Raw genomic sequence first — 22,528 nt, 5'->3', positions numbered from 1 at the left:
CTTCACCTTGACTTCGTAGTACCTGGTCTCCGTTAGCTCAATGATGGAAGTTGTGTTGGTGAAGTCATCCCCTCTAACTGCTCTCCTTTGAAGAATTTTTATATCAAGCTAATAGTTCTAATCTTTTCAGAAAGAAACCAAAATAAAAAGTAAGATTCATGGATTTCCCTGGTGGTTCAGTGGTTAAGAATCATCCTTCCAATGCAGGGGCTGCGGGTTCAATCCCTGGTCGGGGGAACTAAGATCCCACAGGCCGCAAGGCAACTAAGCCCACACACTGCAAGAAAGACCCAGCACAAGTGAAAAAGATAAATTAATTTTTTTAAAAGTAAAGCTCACCAATCGGAAAAAAATATTGGGCTTTATGCTTTTACAGGTCTGAGATTTCCTTTATCCTTACAAGTCATCTATAGTCTTAGAAGGGGCTAGCTGATCTCTCTTACCTAGAGAAGTTAGTGCATGTGGCAAGGAAATATGTTTCATTTCATCAAAATAAATAATTTCACCACTCATACTTACGTTGCTGAGAATTCAAGAGTCCTCAAACTCCATGAGTTACAATAAATGAGTTGCAATTTTTTTTTCTTGTCTTGTCTGATTGTGTTGGCTTTTTTTGTTCTTAGGCTTTGGTTAAGAGCCCCAGCCAGGATGAGAAGCTCCCATCCTACCTAGGGAATCTTTCCATTAGCACAAAGCAGGTGAAACTTGAAGCTGGCTCGTTTTCTGGGACCCTAGGAGCTATTATTAACATCCTGGACCTGTTCTCAACAGTTCCAACCCAAGTGAATTCAGAAATGATGACGGTGAGTTTGTTCATCTTACAGGAGTCTGGGGGCTCATCTCTTCATCCTTCAGCACTTGGGGTCAAGAAACATAACTTCTCTCCACTGCAAGTTCTTCTCTCTTTTCCTAAGCAGTACCTTGCCAGCTCTGGATTTTAGCATGTGCGTGTATATCTTGGGATCTTAAGATGATTTCTTTAAAGAATCTCATTAGTTTCTTCATTAAAAGAGAATGAATTCTTACCTGCTTTCTAAGCAAACTAGGAATGAAAGATTTTCAGAATATGCACAAGGAGGGATTCTCAACAATCTCTCACTAAATATGACCTTTGAAGCAATCAGTGTTCTTTATTTTTTTTTTATTGGAGTATAGTTGCTTTACAATGTTGTGTTGATTTCTGCTGTACAGCAGAGTGAATCAGCCATATGTATACATACATCCCCTCTTGTTTGGATTTCCTTCCCACTTCAGTTGGGGCTTCCCTTATGGCTCAGCTGGGAAAGAATCTGCCTGCATTTTGGGAGACCTGGTCACTCCCTGGGTTGGGAAGATCCCCAGGAGAAGGGAAAGGCTGCCCACTCTAGTATTCTGGCCTGGAGAATTCCATAGACTGTATAGTTCTTGGGGTCACAAAGAATCGGACACGACTGAGCGACTTTCACTTTCACTTTTCCCACTTCTGTTGCTGCAGAGCACTGAGTGGACTTCCCCGGGCTGTTCAATAGGTTCTAATGAGCCATCTATTTTCTATGTAATAGTGTATGTATGTCAATCTCAATCTGCCAATTCATCCCACCCCCCTTTTACCCCTTGGTAGCCATATGTTTGTTCTCTACATCTGTGTCTCTATTTCTGCTTTGAAAATAAGATTATCTATACCATTTTTCTGTATTCCACATATATGCATTAATGTACAATATTTGTTTTTCTCTTTCTGACTTACTTCACTTTGTGTGACAGTCTCTAGGTCCATCCACATCTCTTCAATTGACACAATTCCATTCCTTTTTATGGCTGAGTAATATTCCATTGTATATATGTACCACATCTTCTTTGTCCATTCCTCTGATGATGGACATTTAGGTTGCTTCCATGTCTTGGCTATTGTAAATAGTGTTGCAATTAACACTGAGGTGTATGTATCTTTTTGAATGATGGTTTTGTCTGGGTGTATGCCCAGGAATGGAATTGCTGGGTCATATGATAGTTCTATTTTTAGTGTTTGAAGGAACCGCCATACTATTTTCCATTCTGGCTATATCAATCTACATTCCCACCAGCAGTGTAAGAAAGTTCCTTTTTATACAGCAATCATTATTCTAAAAGGAAAGAGAATTCACTCACCAGAGTTCAAATGAAGATACTTTAGCAAAGGGATACTTACAGAGGTACAACTAGGATTTTTTTAAAAGTGTGAGGCAACCAGAGACTAGAAACATTTAGAAACCTTTACTACCTTGAGGATTAACAGGAAAAAGAGAGGAAATAGTGCACCCACAACCTTGGAGGAGGGGTCACTGAGCAAGAGCTTTAGTACTGGAAGGACATAACTCTACCAAAGATATGCTGACAGTAGAAATGAGGATGCAGGAAAAATAGATCTCAGCTTCTTTCTTTTCTCATCATCTCACCTCCTGCTGATGTTTCTCACTGGACAAACCCAACCAGAGGCAACCAGCAAGCAGCTTGGGTTACATGGATACAAGGACCTTATACAGATCTCCAAGGGCTGTTCTAACAAATTGCCTTAAACTGGGTGGCATACAATGACAGAAACTTCCTCTCTCACACTCCTTGAGGCTAGAAGTCTGAAATCAAGGTGTCTAGGGACCGTGGTTCCTCTAGGGAAGGCTCTAGGGAAGCATCTTTGATCACCTCTTCTAGCTTCTAGTGGGCTTCTCTGGTGGCTCAGATGGTAAAAAATCAGCCTGCCAATGCAGGAGACCCAGGTTCAATCCCTGAATCAGGAAGATCGCTGAAGAAGGGAATGACTACCCACTCCAGTATTCTTTTCTGGAGAATCCCATGGACAGAGGAGCGTGGCAGGCTACAGTACATGGGGCTGTACAGAGTCAGGCAAGACTGAATAACTAACACGTTCACTTTCCAGCTTCTGTAGCTCCAGGCATTCTTTGACTGTGGCTGCCTCATTCCAACCTCTGACTTTGTCCTCACATGACTCATTTTCTCCATTTATCTCCTCCTCTTCTGTCTCTGTTAAGGATACTTGTCACTGGATTTAGGGCCTACCCAGGGAATCCAGGATGATTTTTCTCTCAAGATCCTTAATAACATCTACAAAGACCCTTTCTCCAAATCAGGTCACATTCAGAGTTTGGGAATTAGGACAAGTCATTTTGGAGGCCAGTGTTCAACTAACTCCAGGGCTCATTATTTCAGAGCACAGAACAAGGTGAAGAAGGGGAGAGAGAAGCCACTTCTCTCCATGGAGATAAGCCACAAATGACACTTCCAAGTTTATGGGAGACAGAATCAAAATGTTGAGCAAAAAAGAAAGGTGCTTTTCACAACACTCACGTGCCTTATTTGATGCTCAGCATTTGAGAGGGTCTTCAGAGACTCCCTCGCCCTTGCTGGTGAAATACCACCCACCCAAAAGCCTTTACAGGCTTGAGATTTAAAATAAAATAAAACATAAAATAATTAATAAATATCTCTGCCAGCCTGCTGAGTCGAACTTAGTGAGTTGTAGGGATGGTTCTCACCATCACGACTGCTAAACATTTCACAAAGTCTCAAAGCTGGGGGGGAGGTCCATCCTCTGCTAATTCTCCCCATAAGAAAGTGGATCATTGTCCCCTACAGCCTGTGATGCTGCACTTTCCCCTTCTCTTTTCTTCTTCCCTGTACCTACTTAGAGCTTCCCAAGTGGCTCAGTGGTAAAGAATCTACCTGCCAATGCAGGAGACACCAGAGACTTGGATTCTATCCCTAGGTCGGAAAGACCCTCTGGAGGAGAAAATGGCAACCCATTCCAGTACTCTTGTCTGGGAAATCCCATGGACAGAGGAGCCTCGTGGCCTGCAGTCCATGGGGTTGCAAAAGAGTCTGACATGACTTAGCAAATGAGCACGCATGCATGCATGTACCCACTTAACCAGTTCCCAAGGAGATGTTCTTGTTTTTCTCTCTCTCTCTCATGATTGAAAACATTCAGTTGGTTTGATCCCATGCCTTGTCAATTTCAGCACGTCCTCTCCACAGTCAACATCATCCTTGGCAAGTCTGCCTTGAATACCTGGAAGATGTCACAGCAGCAAAATACCAATTATAGCTCACAGCTATTGGATTCAGTGGAAAGATTTTCCCGAGTTTTACAGGCAGAAGACAGCACCATCTCCCAACCTAATGTGCAGATGAAGAGCATGGTCATAAAACCTGGCCACCCCCAATCCTACAGGCAGAGCTTCGTTTTCTTAGACTCGGACCTCTGGGGCAACGTGACCATCAATGGATGCCAGCTGGAACACCTGCAGCCAGATTCATTTGTTGTCACCGTGGCTTTCCCAACTCTCAAAACCATCCTCGACCAGGATGTTCCAGGAGAGAATTTTGCCAACAGCTTGGTGATGACCACTACTGTCAGCCACAGCATAACCACACCATTCAGGATTCTGATGACTTTCAAAAACAACCACCCTTCGGGCGGGATACCGCAATGCGTCTTCTGGAACTTCGACCTCGCCAACCACACCGGGGGGTGGGACAGCAGTGGCTGCTATGTGAAGGAAGTCACCGAGGACAGCGTGTCCTGCAGCTGTGAGCACCTCACCTCCTTCTCCATCCTCATGTCGCCCGACTCCCCAGACCCCGATTCTCTCCTGAAAATCCTGCTGGATATCATTTCCTACATCGGGCTGTGCTTTTCCATCTTGAGCTTAGCCGCCTGCCTCGTCGTGGAGGCCGTGGTGTGGAAGTCGGTGACGAAGAACCGGACCTCCTCCATGCGCCACATCTGCATCGTCAACATCACCGCTTCCCTCCTGGTCGCCGACGTCTGGTTCATCGTGGCCGCGGCCATCCACGACCATCGCTTCCCACTCAACGAGACGGCCTGCGTGGCCGCCACCTTCTTCGTCCACTTCTTCTACCTCAGCGTCTTCTTCTGGATGCTGACCCTGGGCCTCATGCTCTTCTACCGCCTGGTTTTCATCCTGCATGACACGAGCAAGTCCATTCAGAAGACGATCGCCTTTTCTCTGGGGTACGGCTGCCCTCTGGTCATCTCGGTCATCACGGTGGGGGCCACCCAGCCCCGGGAGGTCTACACGAGGAAGAATGCCTGTTGGCTCAACTGGGAGGACACCAAGGCCCTGCTGGCCTTTGTCATCCCGGCCCTGATCATCGTGGTGGTGAACATGACCATCACGGTCGTGGTCATCACCAAGATCCTGAGGCCTTCCGTAGGGGACAAGCCGAGCAAGCAGGAGAAGAGCAGCCTGCTCCAGGTCACCAAGAGCATTGGGGTCCTCACGCCGCTCTTGGGGCTCACCTGGGGTTTCGGTCTGGCCACCGTGTTCCAGGGGAGCAATGCTGTGTTCCACATCGTGTTTACCCTCCTCAATGCCTTCCAGGTATGTTCTGCAGGGCAGCGCTCTCAGCGAGGATCTGTAATGATAGAAACACAAATAAGGATAGGAATGGGGAAAGGTTTGAGTTCAGAGGAGGCCCTGGTCCCAAAGAACAGTAATGACAAGAACTCGGTGAAAGAGAAAAGGCACATTCCTCTGCTCCCATGGAACCTCATACCTCTTATCACCTGCATTATAATTTAGTTGCATATGTGCCTCCCTGCTAAATGCCTTGATGATGCAAATAGGAGGAAAGTCCCTCCCCTACACTGGATTCTGCTATTTATCCAATGTTATCTTGATGCCGTCTATTATATCCTAAATGCAAATACCACCATTAAACCTCTTTGGTTTAAAGCCTCTCCAGTTAATTTCCACAAGCATTAAATGAGCTCTGCCTCGGTGAGGTGGAAGCACCTGTGTTACTTATCAGTATATCCCTAGTTCCAGGAAAGACCTTGGAACAGGCTAGAAGTCGGGTAACCTTGACAAATGAAGTGAATGCTTGGTACCACATAGTAGGTTCTCAGGTAACATTTGCTAAAGGCTGAAAGAATTCTGCTCCATTCATTATATGAATGGACTTCCTTGGTGGCTCAGATGGTAGTCTGCCTGCAGTGAGGCAGACCTGGGTTTGATCCCTGGGTCGGGAAGATCCCCTGAAGAAGGAAATGGCAACCCACTCCAGTATTCTTGCTGGGACAGTGCCATGGGCAGAGGAACCTGGCAGGCTACAGTTCATGGGGTCGCAAAGAGTTGGACATGACTGAGCAACTTCACTTTCATTATACGGAAATGAAAAAACATTCCCTTTGCTCTCCAGCAGTGCAAAGCTAATTATAATACAAGTCATGTTGTTAGGAGGGCTTTAGCAGAGGTACAGACAACAAGCCTTTGGAGCACAAGGAGGGGATGTTTGATTGTGATTCAGCCAATAGGTGAATGGTATGGTAACCCTAGGCTCCCATGCGCTGGTGAGTAGGCAGGGCATCTAGAGGTGACGCTGAGACATCATCCTAGATGCTCATGCCAAGACCACGCAAATCCTGCTACTCCAAACTCTAAGGCTCATGTCTAATGTCTTGACTAGGAGGGACTGATTATTCTACCTCATGCCCTATGTCCACATTACAACTGTGAGGGCTACTGTAAACATGAGAGGCATGTTTAATAACATAACCAGCAGGACCTCCAGCTTACAACTGGGTGGAAATAGGGAAATTGAAAATATCCTTATAACAGATATTGAAGGTCCTTTGGTGGGAACCTGCTACATCATCATCTACTTGACCATAAATGCAGCTATAGAAAGAAATAGCTTACAAATCCTATGCTACATGAACAATACTTCCTATTTTGCTAGACAAGAATGTGATTAGTAAATAATATGATTAAAATGCACTTCTTTCTAATTTTTTTCAGGGGTTATTCATTTTACTCTTTGGATGCCTCTGGGATCAGAAGGTAAGAACCATGACAGTCATGCTCCTAGAAAAGTCTAGAGAACTATGACATGTTAGGTTGACAGTGGCTTCTTGTTTTTTTAACCTTTTCATTTTATATTGGAATAGAGCTGATTAACAATGTTGTGATAGTTTCAGGTGAACAGTGAAGGGACTCAGCCATACATATACATGTATCCCTTCTCCCCCAAACTCCCCTCCCATCTAGGCTGCTACATAACATTGAGCAGAGATCCCTGTGCTATAGAGTAGGACCTTGGCGGTTATTCATTTTAAACACAGCAGTGTATAATGTTGATCCCAAACTTCCTAACTATCCCTTCCCCCCACTCTCCCCTCCTGACAACCATAAGTTCATTCTTTAAATCTGGGAGTCTGTTTCTGTTTTGTGAATAAGTTCATTTTATCATTTCTTTTTAGATTCCACATGTAAGAGATGTCACACAATATTTCTCCTTTACTGACTTACTTCACTCCATATGACAATCTCTAGGTCCATTCATGTTGCTGGAAATGGCATTATTTCATTATTTTTAATGGCTGAGTAATATTCCATTGTATAGATGTACCGCATCTTCTTTATCCTTTCCTCTATCAATGGACATTTCGGTTGCTTCCATGTCTTGGCTGTTGTAAACAGTGCTGCAATGAACATTGGGGTGGATGTGTCCTTTTGGACCGTATTGCTCTCTGGGTATATGCCCTCTCTGGGTATATGCCCTCTCTGGGTATATGCCCAGGAGTGGGATTGCAGGGTCACATGGTAGCCCTGTTCTTAGTTTTTTAAGGAACCTCCACACTGGTCCCCATAGTGGCTATTACCAATTTACATTCCCACCAACAGTATAGAAGGATCCCCTTCTCTCCATACCCTTTTCAGCATTTGACAATGGCATCTCTTAAACTCTGCAGGTGCAGGAAGCCTTGCTGAATAAGTATTCACGGTCAAAATGGTCTTCACAGCACTCAAAGGTAAATAGTTTCTTTGTAGAGACTTTGAAAAACCCCTCTCTCTCCACTACCAATTGTAGTGTAGTGTAATAACTGTAGATTATTCCACCGTGTTTGCTTTGTACGTGATTCTGCCTAGTAATCAAAACCACGGCAATGAGCTGGCATTAAGATGCTGTCCCCACATCTTTAAATAGGGGTTATAGGGGCCAATAGCACAGATAGTATCAACTGGAAGTTAAGACCAAATTTCAATGAGAAGCAATCTTCTGGGGAAACTCAAGGCCATTTATGAGCCTTGAGAACACAATTTGAAGAATAATGATGAATTTTGTGTAGTTCTTCTTGGAAAATAACTATTTGTTTTCACATTTAAGAAGATAATAAACCCTATCAAACAGTAAAAAATGTATTTGGAAGTCAATAACACCAATAACGAGATTCTGGTGCTTCAAAAGGTTGCTTTCCTGGTTAAAGTGAAAGTGGTATTCACTCGGTCTCGTCCAACTCTTTGCCACCCAAGGACTTAAGTCCACCAGGCTCCTCTGTCCATGGGATTCTCCAGGCAAGAACACTGGAGGGGCTTGTCATTCCTTTCTCCAGGGGATCTTCTTGACCCAGGGATTGAAGCCGGGTCTCCTGCTTTGTAGGCAGATTCTTAATGGTCTGAGCCACCAGTAGGCTTTCCTGCTTAATTTGTCTGAAATAGAAAATCAGGTTCATCCAGGCCCTCTCCTTAGATGAGATGAAAGATGCAGGCAGTGACCACGAGAGGGCAGCAAACAAATTATCCTACAGATTCAAACAGGACCTTGGACTAACATGTTTACTTTGTAATTCTTTTCTTCTTTTTTTCTCCTAGTCAACATCCATAGGTTCATCTACACCTGTATTTTCTATGAGTTCTCCAATATCAAGAAGATTTAACAATTTATTTGGTAAAACAGGTACGTAGTGTCCTCTAGATATTTCCTGGGTTGACCTAAATGTGTTTGCCCTGGGGAGAAATCTCACCCCTAGTGTCCGACTGGCCACTTCATAACACTGACCCACAATGGCCTTATCTGGGGCAGAGGTTAAATACTTGCTTATATTTTCCCAAACTACCAGGAAGTTGGTACAGAGGGCAACTGCCTTCAGCCTGCAGAGAACTCTCCATCAAAACCATATCCACCATAAAAATGCGAACTGTATGTTAATTGCTGTCCTGGTCAAACAAAAACTTCTATTCATGTTACATGAGAATAGGTAGGTCATAGTTCTGGGTTATGGTGCAGCGAAGAATATGTTTAGAGAATCTCACCATAGCATCCCATGCTGTGAGTTTCTTTACCTTTTTTTTTTCCTTTTTCTTTTTTTGGAGTGTTCTTGTTTTGCACATGGGCATTTTTAAAACCTTGCATACATATGAAGGATCACCGGAGTTAGCTATTCTATTAGGGACATGCGCAATGAACATTTTCTCCTTGGAGACATAAGATGAAGGATGTGAATGACTTTGGGCAGTGGGTCTCTGCAGTTCTGGCAAGCTGAAACCCCTGTCCCATGTCACCCCAACTCCTCACCTCCTGCCAGGAAAAACAGGCACTAGAATTCCTTCTAGCTCCTCCAAACTGAACAGATCTCACAAACGAAGAAATGTGTGAAATGTGTCAAAAGCCTTCCAGACTACGGCTCCCCATACAAGAGTGAATTTGGGGAATGCCTATTAGTTATTAAAGCTCAGGAGAACTTGGCATTTGGGGCTTCCAGGTTGATGTATTACTCATGAAACTGGAGGACCTTCGCTTTTGGCTGGATCTGTTGTGAAATCATCCGAGATCCAGGGTATGTTAGAACTTTTCCCCTTGGCCAGCACTGTCCCTGGATCATGTTTGTGCGTGCTAAGTTGCTTCATTGTGTCCAACTGTTTGGGACCGCATGGACTGTAGCTCACCAGGCTCCTCTGACCATGGGATTCTCCAGGCAAGAATACTGGAGTGGGTTGCCATTTCCTCCTCCAGGGGATCTTCCTGACCCAGGGATCAAACCGGCATCTCTTACATCTCCTGCATTGGCAGGCAGGTTCTTTGCCATTAGTGCCACCTGGGAAGCCCTGGATGGTGTTTAGCATTTGCATTAAAGTGAGAACAGTGAAAACTCTATGAAATGATTCCACAGAATCTGAGTTACGCACTATGTAAGGCCAGTGAAGTGTGTTCCCTGTTTCTGAACCAGTCAGATCAAGAGCTGGGGCCCTGATCCCAAGGTGCTAGGGCCTGAGAGTCCGGGCCCTTGCCACTCACCCTTTCAGGGCCATTCATGCTGATCCAAGGTGGCCTGTTCGAGGGCTCCATAATCACTGTAACTTTGGTTTATGTTGTCAGCAGCCCCAAGGGCCCCCCCAGGAAATGATGGAAACCTTGTTAGCCGTGGCAGTCAGCCCATCTGATGGTAGGGTGGGCACTGTGTCACTTCCCCTGCCCAACACACAGCCTCTACTGTTCCCCTGCTCTGTCCCCACCCCCACCCCCACCCCACGCTGGCATCAGTCTGTGCAGTTGCTCCCGGGCCGTTCTCCCTGCTACCCTCACCCTCAGCACTTCTGTTGTCATCCCCTGACTCCTGCTGCTTTCCTGGTCCTGCCTCTTCTTCCCCCACAATTTCCCCTTTTCTTTACTTTCCTCCCTTTCTCCGGCTCAGACCCCTCCTGAGAGCTTCCCCAAGTCACGCCAACCCAAGGGGACCAGGGATGGTCCTTCGTATGGATGCCCCCAGGCTGTTGCATGAGGCAGCACGCAGAGGGCTGCCCGTGTCAAGATCTCCCTGTCCTCTGTAGAAATCTGGCTGCTGGTATGATGTGAAGTAGTTAGTGCTTGTCTTATCGGCTGCCACGCATGCTCGAGAACAGCTTTGCTTGTTCTCCAGGACTTCTGGGTGTGGGGAGGAGGGCAGGCATGGGTTCATCTCCGGGCATGGCTTACCTGGCTCCTGGAGTAGAGCGCCCCCTGGGCGATCAGCAGAGAGTCACACCCCAGTGATCATGAAGACGTGACTTTCAGCAGAGCTGCTGTTCTGTTTTTCAGGAACATACAATGTTTCCACCCCAGAAACAACCAGCTCATCCCTGGAAAACACATCCAGTGCTTATTCATTGCTCAACTAAGGACAGGAAAATCCAGCCCATGGGACCTCTTGGGAAACAGTGGATGTGCTCTGCAAAAGAGATCCTTTCCAAGCCATGGGTAACATGTTTTTTCCACAGGCCTCCGGGAGCAGATGCTGAAGAGACTTTTTCATGAGGGAAGAGGCTTTCTTTTGTAAAGACAGACCAAAGGAAATTGTTGCATTTATGTTGCTGCCCCACCTCTGTCTCTTGTGTGATACCAAATGTGTATAGTATTTAAGTGAAACTCAAGCCAACTTCTGTGTCTATATTGTAAAATAGAATTTTAGAGACATTTTTCCTTTTCACACCCTGGGCCCAAATATAAGCTTTGATTAAAATAATAAGTAAAAGGCCAGGACTTAGGAAACTCTTCAGTGAATTCCAGGAAGGAAAGATGGAAGAGAGGAAGAAAGAAGGGAGGGATGGAAGAAACTACAAGGAAAAAAATATAGAGAATAACAAAAGGATCGCATGTTAAGATTCCTATGTTAATGACCCAGTACTTTTACGACTCAGATAATGCAACACTGAAAATTAAAAAATCACTCCAAAATGAAAACTGAAAATTAGCCATGGAGAAAGTTCAGTATTTTCCTGGTATTTTCTTAGCTAAGAGAACCCCCCCCCCCAAAAAAAAAGAAGCAATGAAAAAATAGGGAGGAAATTATATCATCAAGATGCTTTTAAGTGAATGATAATATTTATAAGAATTTCACAGAAGATATGACTCTCCTGAGGCTAAACACATACATATGTGTTACTGTGTGTTAAGGTTGGAGCTAATAGGAATGAATGGACAGAGGAAGTGTGATTAGATGATTAGATCCCAGCTGACCAACTGCTGATTGTAATTTTTTTATTAATAGTTTAGCAGAACAGCCTGAGGTTTGGTTTGTTCCACTTTTTGTAAGCAAAAAATAGATGTATTTGTCTATCCATTCATTTCCAAATGTGATATATTGCACTGAAAACAGACCCTCCCAACTGTCATGAATTATATTTAACAGCTTTAACCAGGTACTTTTCTGTGCATGCTAGAAAAGATTTTAATGATCTTACAGCATTGTATATTATTATTTTTGTAGTTACTGTGGATTTAGAGGCCCTGGATGTGCTGTATAGCTCTCTCTGTGTTGATTCTTTCAGTTCCTAAGTTCCCAGACCAATATACATTCAGAGTTTTCCACTGTCTAATTGGTATTTATTCTAACTACTTAGAAATCTTCTGGAAAAAGCTCTACAGCTGGCTAGTCTGTGCTCCTAATGACACTTTACCTTGATGGACAGATGGTGGAGGTTGTTTGTGTACTGTGTTTGTGTGTGTTTCACCTGTGTGTGTGTGTATGCATTTCATAAAAATATAAATATTTATTAAAATCATATCCGTAGCAAAGTTTACCATGTGCTGTAGCTATAGCAACCAAATATTCCAAATCGAAGTCTGATCCTAGAGCCATAATGAAATAGAATAAAAAATGTGGGACTTCTCTGAAAATATGGGCAGTGTGGTCTTCATAAGGACAGATCTAACAGGTCCAACCATCAGGAAGAAAGGACCAAGAGGCTGAGATTCAATTACCATTTATTCTTTGAGGTTTGAAAGAGTTTTCTTTTAATAATTTTATTGTTTAAAGTCACTTCCTTTTATTTTTAATTTTAAATTCTACCTCTGTCTCTCTTTTCTTTATGAGAAGGGGGAGATAGGACAGACAGAAGTCCCAATCACGTTTCAAGAAAATGAAGTCTTTTTTTTCTTTTTCTACATATTAACAAGTGACATAGACGTCTACGCCCACGTTTGCCAGCAAATTGTCACCTCATTATCCTAACTGAAGAGTTCATTATTTAAAGTCCCTAAAGGAAATGATTATCAAGCTCAAAGTTCTCCAGGGAATTATCAGCTTTGGGCAGAAGTTGGTACTGAGAAGACATGGACAGAGGCTAGGCTGGATGACCAACTGAATTCGATTTCGACCTCAGGAAAAGAATGGCTTTACTAATTTGGTTTCTGGGGTCTATCCATGAGAACTGAGACAGGGTTAGACAGTATTGATGTGATCGGCCAGGGAAAGCATAGCATTTAGAAGGCTGTGGTTCTCCTGTTCGAAACCACAAAGCTATAAGACACACTGACCTTCCACCCACTTCTTAGGGATCCTCTGGGAATTGTTGTCCTGAACTTAGTGAAGGGGACCTCTGTAATGACAGGAACCTCCAGTGGGGCTCCCCAGGAGGGGGATCTGGTTCTCTGCCCACATTCATTAATGGAGGCATGTTCCCTCACCCCCAATGCACACACACATGTGTGCACACACATGCACACACACACACGCTCAAGGTATGCTTGTACCTCCCCCCTTTCAAGTCACATTGCTGGACCCACATTCCAGAAAAGCTGTACAGACAAAACACTGGAGAAGTACAGTACATGCTGGTTTTTTGCTCAACTGCAAGAGACATAATTCACTCACTGCTCTTTGCCAAGAATACCCTGAAATAAGCAACAGAATTCAACATGGTAAAAAAAAAGAGTGGTCTATGAATCTGGTCATTACAGCAGGAGCCCTGCTTGGCCCTGGGGTCACCAGTTTTCAATCAGCAATGATTTCAAGGCTCTGGGCAGCAGATTTCTGAGGGAAGGAAGAACGGGAACTCTGGTGTTGGCACAAAGTGAGATGTGGCGCCTACTTCACCTGGAAAGTGTCCACTACTTTCCCACGTCCCTGAAATCTCTCAGTGTATAAAGCCGGTTCCACTGGGCAAAACCTTCCTGCACTAAGGGACCTTCTGGTAAGTTAGTTTCTTGCAATGGAGTCTGTACTGATGCTTCAGAGGCTGTGAGGTTAGAACATCCACCAGTGAGCGGTGGATACAAACTACAGAGGTAGTCTCAGTCCAGAATAACATTCTGAGTCCAGTGCAACACATCCTCTCCTGGATGAGTCATACATCTGCCACCCTTCCCTCCGAGTCATACTGTTTACTTGGAGAAAGAGGTAAATTCAAGTCCGTGGGGATTTCAGGATCTAGGTTGCTAAGGCCAGAAATTAAGAAACACCGTGGGAAGACATCGCCTTTTGTGGTTTGTGTAGGGAACTTCAGAGAGGTTGGAAAACTAAAAGAAAAAAAGTTTTGTGGCGATGAGAAAGATTGTAGCAACCAGCAAGCACAGAGATGGCAGAAGACATTATTCTGAGTCACAAGTCAGAACCATTTTAGAAGACCAAGGAAACAAGTGAGGTCATAGAAGTGGCCTGTAGGCAGAACACATTTTATTTGTGGCAGGTGAAGGTGCTGTCAAATGGGGTTCTACATCCCTTAGAGAAAGTCAGTGACCCAGGCCAGCAGAAGTCTGATTTCCCAAGTGTCCAAAATAAAGGAGGGGCTTTGTATTTTTTGAACATTCTTGAAAACACTGTCTCATCATTTCAGAGGTATTAGCTTTGAAGTGAGATGCTACAGGTTTCTAAAATTATAACTTGGGATTTTCAATCATGTCTTACTAGCATTCCAGCATACAGCTCTGTTCATGGGGCCCTCGACTCAGGGGACATGAATCTGAGCAAACTCTGGGAGATAGTGAAGGACTGGGAAGCCCGGCGTTCCGCAGTCCATGGGATCACAAAGAGTCGGACATGACTTAGCGACTCAACAACAACATATACCTCTATGTCTTTTCCCTGCTTATAATAATAAAATATCTAAAAAGATGGTGTGAAGCTTTTTTTAATATAAATTGTCTCCACTTTTGCAATAGGCTACTGCCGCTGTTTCAGACTTCTCCACGTCCACCAGAATTTAACTCCTCCTCCAGCCGATGGTCACTTCTATTCTCCAGGCATGGGGACATGGGTGGGGGGGTGTCTGAAGCTCACAAGCTGAGGGCTGACATCTTTCTTCACACAATTCACACTCCCACTCAACATATGGAGCCCAGAAACTTAAGAGGCTTTAAGCAGGAGACCTGGAGGTGAAGTTTTCAGTATCCGACTGTCTGGGAATCAAATAAACACATGTCTGTTCTGATATTTGGATGTGGCTTGGTTGGCATTTTCATGGACAGCTGAAAATAGAGCCCTGTGGGTTCTGTTAGCAATAGATGTTTCTGCAACAGGTCCTGTATTTCCCGTATTAGTTTTATATTGCTGTGTGACATATGACTACAAAGTTAGAGGCTAAAAACCATACCCATTAGTTATCACACAGTTTCTGGGCACGGTTAACTTCACCTTCTGCTCAGAGTTTTACCAGGCTGAACTCAAGTTGCCAGCTAGGGTTGCAGTCTCATCTGAAAGCTAGGGTCCTCCTCCGAGCTCAGTGGTTGCTTGGCAGAATTCTACTCTTTAGTTACAGAACTGAGGTCATCCTTAGCCCCTGGAAGTGTCTTACCATCCCCTGCCCTGTGGTCTTCTCCCAACAGGGCAGTTGACTTCTTCAAAGTCAACAGAAGAAGTTCTGTGGCCACTTTGAATCTCTGGTACTTCTTCAGTCTCTGATCTCCAGACACACTTTTAAAGGACTCACCTGATTAGTTCAGGCCCACCTGGGATAATCTCCCTTAAGATTAACTCAAAGCCAGATGATTAGGGACCTTAATTACACCTGCAAGATCCCTTCATCTTTGCCCTGTAATGTACTCTACTCATGGGAGTGATATCTCATCGGAGACACAGGTCCTGGTCACTGTCCAGAGGAGAAGATGATACAAGTTTTATCTTCAGATTATTTTTAAAAAGAAGAAGTTAAGGACCCCACACGGCTCTGAAGAATCTGTATGAGGTCTAGGCTGTAGACATGGTGACCTGCAAACTTTCCTTTATCCCTAGGAGTAACCACTCTGAGAAGGGTTTCTCTGGACAGTATCAGTAATACGGCTTGCATGCTGCAAATATGTCCATGCTATTCTGTCTGCTGAATAAGCAAATGCAGCCAAAGGCACCTTTCCCAAAGGCATGGATTCAAGGTGTGTGGACAATTCAGGGAAAGGGTGTCATGAGAGAAAGCTTGATTTGTCCAGATGAAAAGAGGCACACAGCTCTGCAGCTGACAACCCTCCCCACACTGCATGTCTGGTGTGGCAGGTAGAGTGAGCCCAGGAGCTAATACACCATTGACGTTTAGGCCAACAGGGCAGAGATCTGAACACACAGGTGCTGGCCTGTCCTCTAAGCTTTTGTCCATCTGACCTCTCACTCCTTAAAAACCAGATTAAAATGCTCGTCCCATGCTGGGCACGTCTCCTTCAATTCCCCCACCACCAATGAAGTACTGCCACCTGCAGGTCATGTTTGGGACTGCAAACATTTTCATACCTTAAGAGGCTCATGGAGGGACTGAGTTCCCAATGCAGGGGCCCCAGGTTTGATCTCCGGTCAGGGAACTAGATCCCACGTGCTGCAACCAAGAGTTTAGTTAGTTGCATGCTGCAACTAAGACCCGGCACAGCCAAGTAAATAAATAAACGTTCTGAAAAAAGATTCATCGATCTCTCATGGAGTAAGCTGCCATCACATTCCTACATGGGTAACAGGATTTTGGAATTTTCTGGTCATTTGCCCTGATGTCTTTTTTTACTTTGTGTGTGTGTGAATATTTTTACTTTTTTTTTTTGGCTGTGCTACCTGGCAGGTAGGATCTTAGTTCCCCAACAAGGGATGGAACCTGTGCCCCCTGCAGTGAATGCCTGGATCTGTAACCACTGGAGCATAGGGAAGTTCCTGCCCCGATGTTTTCCCTCGTAAAATAACGTACACATCATTCAGAAAGGAAGACATTTAGTTTTGTATTTTGAAGACTTCCTCCCCCACCCCGACTTTATGAAGTTTTCACTTTATTCATATAAATAGGAAGAAAAGCATACTTCCTACAAATACTTTATGTGAAAAGGAACGCATTTTGAACTGTTGAGGAATGCAGGGAGGGCAGAATGGTCTGGTTGAACTATAAGGTGAGTCACATGTTGTTTTTTTTTTTAATCGGCTGAATCTCACCACATGTGGGATCTTAGTTCTCCAACCAGGGATCAAACCTGAGGCCCCTGCATTGGAAGCACCGAGTTTTAACCCCTGGGCCATCATGGAAGTCCCACGTGTATTTTAAATTTTTTAGGAGCCACTTTACAGAAAGTCAGGAGGTAAAATGAATTACAGTAGTATATTTGATTTAATCCAATAGATCCAAAATCTTGGCATTTCAGGGTGTAATTTATGTAAACTTCTTAATCAGCTATTTTATATTCCTTTTTGTTTTAACACCAAGTGTTCACAACCTAGTGTGTGCTTTACACCACAGGTGCCCAGCAGATTTCCAGCGCTAAGGACCCACATGTATCTCGAAGCTGCTGCACCAGGGAACACAGCTTAGAGCATAAATCAGGGACAAACGCTTCTGCTATTCTGTTCCCTTTCTCTGTAGGAACACCAGGGTAGGAAAATGAATTTAAAACAGGCCTTGCCACATCATTCAGGCCGGTCTCTGCAGAGATGCTACACATACGGGAGGTGGAGGGACCAGAAATCCATAAAGCTCCAAACATTGGGGGTGGCCATGAAGTTCGTGGGTGTTTGTGTTCATTCATGTTCATTTGTAACAGCTTATAGGAAAACCCGAATGAAATTTTGGGCCACCCCCAATACTTCTCTTCCATACAACGCCTGCCCCTGCAAGCTGGCTTGAATGCTACTCTCTTATACCCTGTCCTTGGAGATCGCTGACAAGCATGGGGTATCAGCCCCGGAAAATGGCAGCTTCACATCTTTCCCAGGAAGGAGTAAGGGCCCGAAGATTCCCATTGCCTTCTTTGTTGAAGGGAAAGCTTGAGGTTTCATTGGTGGGATGTAGCAGAAAGCACACAGCTCCTGGAACAGAAGGCACCTTTCCTCACTCTCCTGGGCCCTTCACTAAAGCTCTCTGGCCCTTGGTTTACCCATCTGAAAAATGAGAATCATTTTAATTACCTCTCAAGTCTATTCTTAAGCCCCCAAAGCATAGTTTACAGGAATATGTTTTGGAAGTGTCAAGTATCATGCAAATAAAAGATCATTTTCAGGACTTTCTTGGTGGCCCAGGGGTTAAGAATCTGCCTGCCAATGCAGGGGACACAGGTTCGAACCCTGGTCTGGGAAGATTCCACATGCCATGGGGCAACTAAGCTTATGCACCACAACTACTGAGCCTGTGCTCTAGAGCCCGTGAGCTGCAACGACTAAAGCCCGTGTGACCTAGGGCCTGTGCTCCATAGCAAGAGAAGCCACCACAATGAGGAACCCACGCAGCACAATGAAGAGCGGCCCCCGCTCACCACAAATAGAGAAAGCCAGCACGAAGTAATGAAGGCCCAGCACGGCCAAAAGGAAATAACAAAACAACAATAACTTGTTTAAAGCAAAAGGTCGTTTCCAGTATCCCTTTGAAAGGCAGGGAGAGGCTGAGCACAGGGGAGCTCTGGTGACCCTAGTGAGAGTCCAGGGGAGTTCAAAGCCTGGGAGTCAGGGTCATCAGGAGAGCACTGAATCGGGAGGGGTGGGGCACTCTTCATCAGGTGCCCATGGGGGCATGAGGGAGCACTCAACAAATGACCGACTTCAAAGATTTCCTCCAAGGAAATCATCCTCTAGGTGACAAGATGACTCTTCTCGCAGGACCCAAAGCACATAGACAGGTTGGCAATCTTTGGGCAATGTTGCTCCAAGACATGCCTTTACATTGATCTGTGCTTCCCATAAGGGTCCAGTCTGTCTTCCTGGAGACCTAGGCATGACCCTGCCCCAGGCACACACAGCCCAGTGGGCATATACCGGACCCCTGTCACCCACCAGTGTAGGGAGAACATCAGAGGCCCAGACCAGCCCCAGGTGCCTTCAGAACCCTCCTGCAGGTGGGGACGCCTAGAGATCGGCTTCCAGCCGTGACTACCTCAGGGCCCTTGGGGCACAGGTCGGAGGGCCTGTCCCAGGGGATGAAAGCCCGGGGAAGCAGGAGAGCCTATGAAGCCATGGTGAGTGGGTTCCCAGGGGAGGCCTGCTCTCATACGGCCTCCCCAGCATCAGACGCGTCCGTACGGCAAACTCCTGGTGTCCCCTCTCCCAGGAGCAGCAGCAGCAGCGCTCATAGGCCACCTGCCCCTCTGGGGGCTCATTGCAAATCATCCTTTATCTCTGCTGATGCCAAGCAGTGGCCAAGAGCAGAGAACAGAATTGCCCCCTGGGCCAGGCCTGAAACACAGCCCCCTGTCTCTCTGTTCCCATCCTGGGTTCTGAAGGAAGTGGGGTGGGGATGAAGCCCCTGATTGTTCCCATTTACCAACCTCACCGCCCCATCTTTCCTTATGTCCCGGTGGACAGATGTCGAAGTTTATCCTCTTACATGCTCTCGAGAGGAAACAATTTTCATGACTCTACCACTAGTGAATATGGAGCAGACAGGAAAAGAAAGAAGAAAGATGGGCACAATTACTGAAGCCAGCCCTGTGCCAGACTCCTGTTATTTATCTCCAAATACTAGTTTCCATGTGGTGTGGGTTTGAGCTAGATATAAGCATCTTGTCTATTTAAAAAATAATTATCTAGACATCTATTCTTTCTTTTTCACCTGAAAACTTTGAGGTGAAGAACTGAAAGGTCATGAATGTTCCCCCTGCACGAATGGGCCAACTTTGTGGGTTACTCCAGCCTATTCTCCATCCAAAGGTTTTTATTTTTTAACGCAGAGCCAAGTGGCAAACGAAGTATGCTGATGACTATTGGAAATTAACAGCAAATTCAGAAGTCCAGAAAAAAAAGCAAACATAAAACAAAAACAAGAAGAAAAAAAAAACACACCAGGTTCTTTCCTCATCAAAAAAAAGAAGCAGGAACTGAGTGGGCGGGTCCTGAGCGATGGCTGCCACCTCCCACTGCCCATGTTTCAAGGCTGACTTAGGACCCCGCCTTTTGGGGAACCACTTTGATGGGTACCATCCCGGGTCCTCCATCCTGCCAAACAGCCCACCCCCACCCCTCACCCCACCAAATGCAAGAGGCATTTGATTTTGATTAATCGAGGAAATTCGCACGTCCCTTTACTGCTTTTCTGGAACTGTGAGTGTTTCCCACGCCCAGAGGCCCAGCTGTCCTGGCCAGGGCGATTCTGATCGACAGCGGGCTGGGCTGATGAGTGACAGTTGTCCCCACGCTGGGGCTCCTCCCACAACAGCCCGCCGGCTTCTCCTGAGGCTTGATCGCCACCTGCTGGTTATTAGAGGAAGCGCCTCCTCTGAGCCCCTTGGCAGGACCTCGAAGGTGCGCAGCTACTGTTGGCAGGTGGGTGAGAGCCTGGAGGGCGGCGGGCAGAGGGCAAGTAACTTGGGACGTATGAACAGAAAGACAGAAACCAGGCACGAAAGAATGACTCTCGATGCCCTCCTCCTAACCCGTTCATATTATGATCTTCGCAGGAGAAAAAAGGGATGTCAGGTTATAGGCAGGCAGCTCCACTGGGTGTGATGGGTTTGCGGGCAGGTGTGCATTTCTGAGAGATATGAGCCGAGATCACTCCCTCCTTCTGTCTTTTATCCTCCTTCACGGACAGAATCTTATTTATGAACCTAAAAGCAAAGCTAAAAGCAGCCCCAGAAATCACCTGGTCCCCTCATTTCAGACAAGAGAGTAGAAGGCAACTTGAGGAAGTCAAACAGGTGCCTTCCGTGCTTCTAGGGGCCTTCCCACTTTCCTCTCTATGCCCCTTCTAGAGGATGAGCCAGGATGGTCTTATCCCCCCCCCCTTTTTTTTCATTCATCCACAGAAACCTTCTGCTGGGCTGGGCTTTCGTTTCCAGTCTGTGTTGAATCTGCAGCTGTCCCAAGGTTAGTGACACATCAGCCAGCAGCCACAGCCAGCTGGTAAGGTTTTAGTCTAGTCTCTGGACACACAATGAAGAGGGGGCTGCTGACTCTGCAGCCAAAGTGTGATCCAAGAAGATTCAGGAGAAGTAAACAGTACAGCTGCCGAAAGGGCCGGCCCCTGGGGCAGAGGGACAAGCTGACCTGGCCTTGAATGAGAGGCAGATGACTTCTGACTGCAGGGGAATGTCATATGCCTGGGGTGTTACTCATAGCCCTCAGGATAGCTCTCAGCCCTTCTCCCTTGTGCAGGACATCCCTCTAACAAACAAGATCACAAGGAGCGATGAGGCTTAACACGGACCAACCTCCAGGAGAGGGACACAGCAAATGACAGGAAATGTACTCTCCATGGAAAATGGCTGATAACTCTCTATGTTAACTAACATTTATTGAGTTCTTGCTATTTGTTTGGTGCTGTCCTAGAATCTCATTTAAGCTTGACAACAACCCCTGACAGGGTTGAGGAAGTATTCTTTTTCTCTTCATTTTACAGATGAATGAACTAAGCACAGAGAGGTTAATCACTTTCCCAGAGTCACACAGCTCATCAATGATACCGAATGCAGTGTCTGACCTAGAACATGTGCACATCACCACCTCACTTGTTGTTTTCCTGTGATGCACACAGACTCCCATGGTGGGGAGTGTCCTGAACACAGGAAACAAGAGAGGGAGAACCTGGTGACACAAAGGGTGGAGAAGTTAAGACATCTCCAACCTTAATTCCACTTTATAATTTCATCTTGGGGCAGCCCATGCTAGTGTTTTGTGCAAACATGGAACCACATCCTTTTCCGGTCTCTGATGGAGCATTAAAGGATGCCAGCTTTACTGAAAGTAGATCTCTCCAGTCTGAAAGTTAAACAACACTCTGCACATATTTTAACTCTACATTCTTGTCTATCATCCCATTTTATTACTCTGTTAAAGTGGGCTTAGAGATGTCCTTGGTGGTCCAGTAGCTAAGATTCCATGCTCCCGATGCAGCAGGCTGGGGTTCGATCCCTGGCCAGGGAAGTAGATCCCACATGCCACAACTAAAGATGCTGCAACGAGGATCCCATGTGCTACAACTAAGACCCCGCACAACCAAATAAATAAATACTTTTTAAATAAAATACAGTGAGCTGGGAAGAGGTAGGCAGCTATTACTTCCATTTGACAGATTAGTAAAGGAAGACCAAGAGTATGAGTGATTTTATGACAATCGCAGAGCTAGTTATTAATAGATGGCCCATTCAAGCCTGTAGCCAGGGAGCCTAAAGTTCAGGCCTCTTTTCTATCCGCTAAAGCATCAGTTCTCAGCATCAGCATCACCTGGGAACCTGCTAGATGTGCAAATTCTTAGACTCCATCCCAGAGCTACTGAATGAGAAATTCTGGGGACAGTGCCTGTGATCTGTGTTTTAACCAACCCTCCTGGGGATGCTGACGCGCCTCTGGCTGGAGAGTCGGTGTTGGGTGTGGAGGTTGCACCTGCTACAGACTCTTCTCACACCTTTGCATGAAAGGAACTCTTCTTAACCCCTTATGTTTATTTCCAGAATGGCCATGAAGTACATACTTAGAAAGCTGATAATGTTACGCCTTCCCAGGTGGCGGAGTATGGTGCAGTAGTGAAGAATCCACCTGCCAATGTAGGAGATGCAGAAGACTCAGGTTTGATCCCTGGGTCAGAAAGATCCCCTGGAGGAGGAAATGGCACCCCAC

The 22,528-nt window shown here is 45.6% G+C and overlaps 1 protein-coding gene across 14 annotated transcripts in view; it reads left to right on the top strand.

The window, feature by feature from the left end:
- ADGRF5 (adhesion G protein-coupled receptor F5) overlaps positions 1-12,330 on the top strand; it is a 106,790-nt gene extending 94,460 nt beyond the window's left edge. For 12 of the 14 annotated variants that reach the window (XM_081519690.1, XM_081519685.1, XM_081519695.1 and 9 more), the window contains 6 exons: positions 624-803; positions 3,993-5,378; positions 6,798-6,839; positions 7,751-7,810; positions 8,652-8,736; positions 10,855-12,330. In XM_081519690.1, the coding sequence (XP_081375816.1) occupies positions 624-803; positions 3,993-5,378; positions 6,798-6,839; positions 7,751-7,810; positions 8,652-8,736; positions 10,855-10,934 (1,833 nt within the window). In that variant the 3' untranslated portion in view covers positions 10,935-12,330. Of the gene's footprint in view, positions 1-623; positions 804-3,992; positions 5,379-6,797; positions 6,840-7,750; positions 7,811-8,651; positions 8,737-10,155; positions 10,223-10,854 lie in introns of all 14 variants that reach the window. The other 2 variants (XM_081519698.1, XM_081519697.1) reach the window with 1 other exon arrangement.
- Positions 12,331-22,528: the final 10,198 nt, after the last annotated feature.

Source organism: Giraffa tippelskirchi, chromosome 8, assembly GCF_054371585.1.
Source record: "Giraffa tippelskirchi isolate mGirTip1 chromosome 8, T2T-mGirTip1v1.2.pri, whole genome shotgun sequence".
Classification (NCBI taxonomy): Eukaryota; Metazoa; Chordata; class Mammalia; order Artiodactyla; family Giraffidae; genus Giraffa; species Giraffa tippelskirchi.
This window is presented reverse-complemented; position numbering and strand designations above follow the sequence as displayed.